Source organism: Pteropus alecto, unplaced genomic scaffold, assembly GCF_000325575.1.
Source record: "Pteropus alecto unplaced genomic scaffold, ASM32557v1 scaffold61, whole genome shotgun sequence".
In the NCBI taxonomy this organism is placed as follows: domain Eukaryota; kingdom Metazoa; phylum Chordata; class Mammalia; order Chiroptera; family Pteropodidae; genus Pteropus; species Pteropus alecto.
This window is the reverse complement of record NW_006434835.1, coordinates 527,436-531,467: the sequence shown is the minus strand read 5'-3', so window position 1 is coordinate 531,467 and position 4,032 is coordinate 527,436. Positions and strand designations below refer to the sequence as shown.

General features: G+C 61.5%; 1 protein-coding gene across 1 annotated transcript in view; it reads left to right on the top strand.

Moving 5' to 3' along the window:
• The window catches only part of PXDN (peroxidasin), a 42,193-nt gene that overhangs the window by 7,619 nt on the left and 30,542 nt on the right, over positions 1-4,032 (top strand). Inside the window, exon 6 of the mRNA XM_025045782.1 lies at positions 3,895-3,966. Coding sequence (XP_024901550.1) covers positions 3,895-3,966 — 72 coding nt within the window. The remainder of the gene's footprint in view (positions 1-3,894; positions 3,967-4,032) is intronic.

Genomic DNA, 4,032 nt, shown 5'->3' with positions numbered 1-4,032 from the left:
GCTTGGACTGTGCGGTAAAGTGCGTTTTCCGGGGGGGCGTGAGGCAGCGTCACGCGTGGACGTCACCCGCACACGGGGCTGGTCTTTAACTGCGGGCATCGCGAGCGCTTCGCACCCGTTTCGAGGCGAGGGCCAGGCCTTCCCGTCGGGCGTTGGCTCCCGCCCGCCAGCGTCCCTCGCGTGCGTGCGCTGGGCTCGCTCTTTGTTCCACCTTTGGTCTTCGTTTGCGTCTCTGCAGATACGTTTAACACGAGGGAGTTGAAGACACTGCATTTCCGCTTAGGCGATCTCTCTTAAATGACGCTTTTTAAACCTGGTGGGTGCGCTCTCAAAGCACCCGCTGCGGCCGCTTTCCCCTCCCCCACCCAGACGCACCGTGACGCCCACTGGCGGTGGGTGCCGTGGGACCTGGGGGTGGGCCGTGCAGTGGTCAGCGGTCATGGGTGACGGCCACGGTGAGGACAGGGTGCAGTGGTCAGCGGTCATGGGTGACGGCCACGGTGAGGACAGGGTGCAGTGGTCAGCAGTCGTGGGTGACGGCCACGGTGAGGACGGGCCGCAGTGGTCAGCGGTCACGGAAGATGGCCACAGTGAAGACGGGGCGCCGAGCCGCAGGGGTGGGACCCCCGGGGAGGCTGTCCCAGGCACCAGCCTCCTTCTCCGGGTCCCACCCCCACGCTTGACGGGCAGCTGCGGGGTACGGCTGCGTGTCTGGCACCTGCTCTGAGGTCCACTGGCACCTCAACCCGGGTTTGGCCGGTGCCAGATCGAGTGCATCCCTTGCACCGATCCTGTTGCCTCAGGTGAGGCACGTGCCGGCCCCGTCACCAGCGCTGCCTGACGGCGAGGGCCAGCTCTGGGGTGAGGGGCCGTCAGTCATCGCTTAGCGTTAGGAGGCGGTCACACACAGTCACTCAGAACGGCAAAGCAGACTCAGCCACACTGGCATGCACCCACGTGTTCACGTGGCTCAGCTGCTTTACAGCCTTCAGAAGGGTTCCTTTGCTTCCCCTGCAAAGCACGTGCAAACGGGTGCCATGGGGTGCCCCGTCTCTGAGAAATGGTGTGGACCCCCTCACTGTCTGTCCAACCATCCGCCCCGGGGAGAGATTTCCTGGTCTCCGCTGTGCCCCAGGCCCTGTGCCTTGAACTGGTAACACAAGGGACAATAAGACCATTGACCCTGCATCCATGGTGCCCTTGATTTAAAGGAGAGACAGACTCGCAAACCAGTTAGAGCAAGTTAAGGTCGTTTGGGAGAATTGGGGCCTGAGGGACGAGGAGCTTGATGTCATTGTCCCGTTTCCTGTTTATGCATCTGCACACGCCAGCTGGCTCTCTTCATCATGATGTCATCGTTCTGGAGAAAATAAACGTTTCCCACGTGTTTCTAGTTAGACTGTGCGGGATGTTGTTTCTCTGGCCACGGACGAAGTCCTACTTTGCTGCGAGGTCAGCTTGTTCGTTTTAAGTGGAATTCCCAGGAAAAAGGTTTCTCGGGTTTGTTTCTTGGCCTGTCGCCGTCTGTCACTGAGCCGGAGCAGTTCCCAGGGAGTCTCCAGCTGTCAGTTTGCTCCCGTGGACGGAAGCAGTTGCTGCGGTGAAGCAGGCACTGTGTGCCGTGGCCACAGCTGTCTCCGTGTTTGCCGGCCAGCTGGGCGCGAGACCCCCTGAAGCACACGCGGCGCCCGCGTTTCTCGCCGAGCATTTGTTCCCTCGGGCGGGGGCTGCCCCCTGAGCTGTCCTGATGGTCTCTGCCCCCGAGGGGCAGCGAGAACGCTCAGATCACCGCAGGGACACGTGGGGACAGCTGGGAGACACCGACGAGGGCTCACGGGGGCGCGAGCTGCACCCACGCGCGTCTAGTGCACTGGGGACAGTGAGCCCGTAGCGGGAAACGATGCAGATGCAGCCGGCACAGGCCGGAAGGCGAGAGCTGGTGACACTCGGCCAGCCTCGGGCTGAGCCCGTCACTCTGGAGGAGGGATTTCGGCTGCACCTCCTGGAGGTGGCGGCAGCGCCCGAGCCTGGCTGCCGGTGGAGCCCACGGCCAGGTGGTCGGGTCCCTGCTTCGCTCCACTCAGCTGTCGTCACCGAGCATCTGACCGGTGGAGCCCACGGCCAGGTGGTCGGGTCCCTGCTGCTGTGGCTTCGCTCCACTGAGCTGTCGTCACCGAGCATCTGATGGAGATGGAGACACAGGGCCGGGGCCCCGGCCTCGGGAGGCCTGCCTAGGGGGGAGATGGGTACCCCACAGGCACACGGGGTAGGCGCTGTCCCTGCCGTGTGCAGAGCACTGCGGGGTCTGCACTGACTGCGTCTCCAGCCCGTGGAGACCCTGGGCTCCTTGGAGGGGGTGCCGTCCCAGCCAGACGGAGACCAGAGGGGACAGGACCCTGGAGCAGGGTGGGAGGCAGCCTGCAAGGCCCAGGCCTGCGGGCTCTGTGGAGCCCCTGACGTGCCAGCCGGGGTCGGGGCCGTGGATTAGAGGGGGTCGCTTTGTGCCGTGGCTTCCTCCCCGGGGGACCTCCCCAAGGTCCCCAGCACTGTGGCCACTGCAGGTGTCCCTGAGCCCTGGCGGCGAGGGCTCTTAGTGCCTGCGAGGCAGGGCCCCGTGTCCCATCGGTCAGCCCTGCCTGGTGGCCTGAGTGTGCGTGCACACTGTGCACGGGTGGGCTGGGGCTCCCTGCTGCCTTCGGCCGGCTTCGCCCTGCCCCTGCCCGCTCCCCTGAGCGACACTGTGTGTCTGCTCCGAGTGTCTGTCCTCGCGGTGGCCCCTCCAGCCGTGGCCTGGAGCTGCTGCACACGGCTGGTGGAGGGTCTCGTTTGACTCCGTCCCCTAAGGCCACGTCCCTAGGTATAAGTGGCAGGAGGGTGGTGGGAGGCAGCGCAGTGACCCGGCTCTTAGCCCGAAGGCTGCGGACCCCCAGCCCGGCCCATCTGGGCCTCGCACCTGCTCAGAGATGCGAGTCACTGTGTCATGGCTCAGGACTCCTGGCGAGCTGGCCCGGGGCAGACTCACACGTGAGCAGGACAGGGCGTGTGCACGTGATGATTGGCGACCTTGAGGACACAAGGATTTAGAACAGTTAGTGAAAGTGTCTCCTGACGGAGGGCGAGCTTTAAGAAAGCTGATTCTGTTTACGCTGTGATGGACTGTGACAGCTGGCGCTTTCCTCTGTCATGCTTGTCAGTCCCCAGTGTCCCCAGAGAGCCTGACAGTTGAAATGCGTGGGGCAGGGGTGCAGACAGGGACTTTGCTGTGTGGACGGGACCCACTTAGAAGGCGACTCAGCGGTTTACTTAAGGAAAAACACCAAGTTTTAAAGCGAAAAAGAAGTATTTAGGAAAATTAGAAGAAATTACTTGTATCTAAAATGTGTAAGTTCTGAGAAGTAGAGAGCCACATGCCGAAAGGACCTTTGAGGAAATGTGTTCTCCCTCTCACCCCGTGTGGCTTCTGGGGTTCCCCTAGTGCTGTCTGCAGTCACCACATGCTCAGTGTCAAAGCAGAGCTGACCCCTGCTGAATCCACGCGTGGGCCAGGAACGGTGAGCGAGGTGTTCACGCCTCCACACACATGCTGCAGCGAAGGTGGTGCTGGTCGTTCTTCTAGAGAGGTCCAGATGTTTTCACAGTGGATCGGCAGAGTGGGCTGTGCTGGCCGGCGTGCCTGACCCCCAGCTCCACCGGCCTGTCAGCCATACACAGTCCGGGCTCGTTCTTCATGGGTTCAGTCTTCCCGCTTTGCTGTTCCCCACAGAGTAGAAAAGCTAAAGGGCTATCTGTTGACATACGCATTTGAAATGACTGTAGAAAAATTTTGAGCAGAAAATCTAGACCCGTAAAAAGTAGTTAAAATCACTAAAACCATTTTATTTTTAACTTCCCCAGATACCTGCACTTTAATCAGATAGAAACTTTGGACCCGGAGTCATTTCAGCATTTGCCGAAGCTGGAAAGGCTGTAAGTGGTTCCGTTCCTCGCCTGCGACCCACCCCCTGCACCCTCCCCCTGCCCCCCATGCCAACC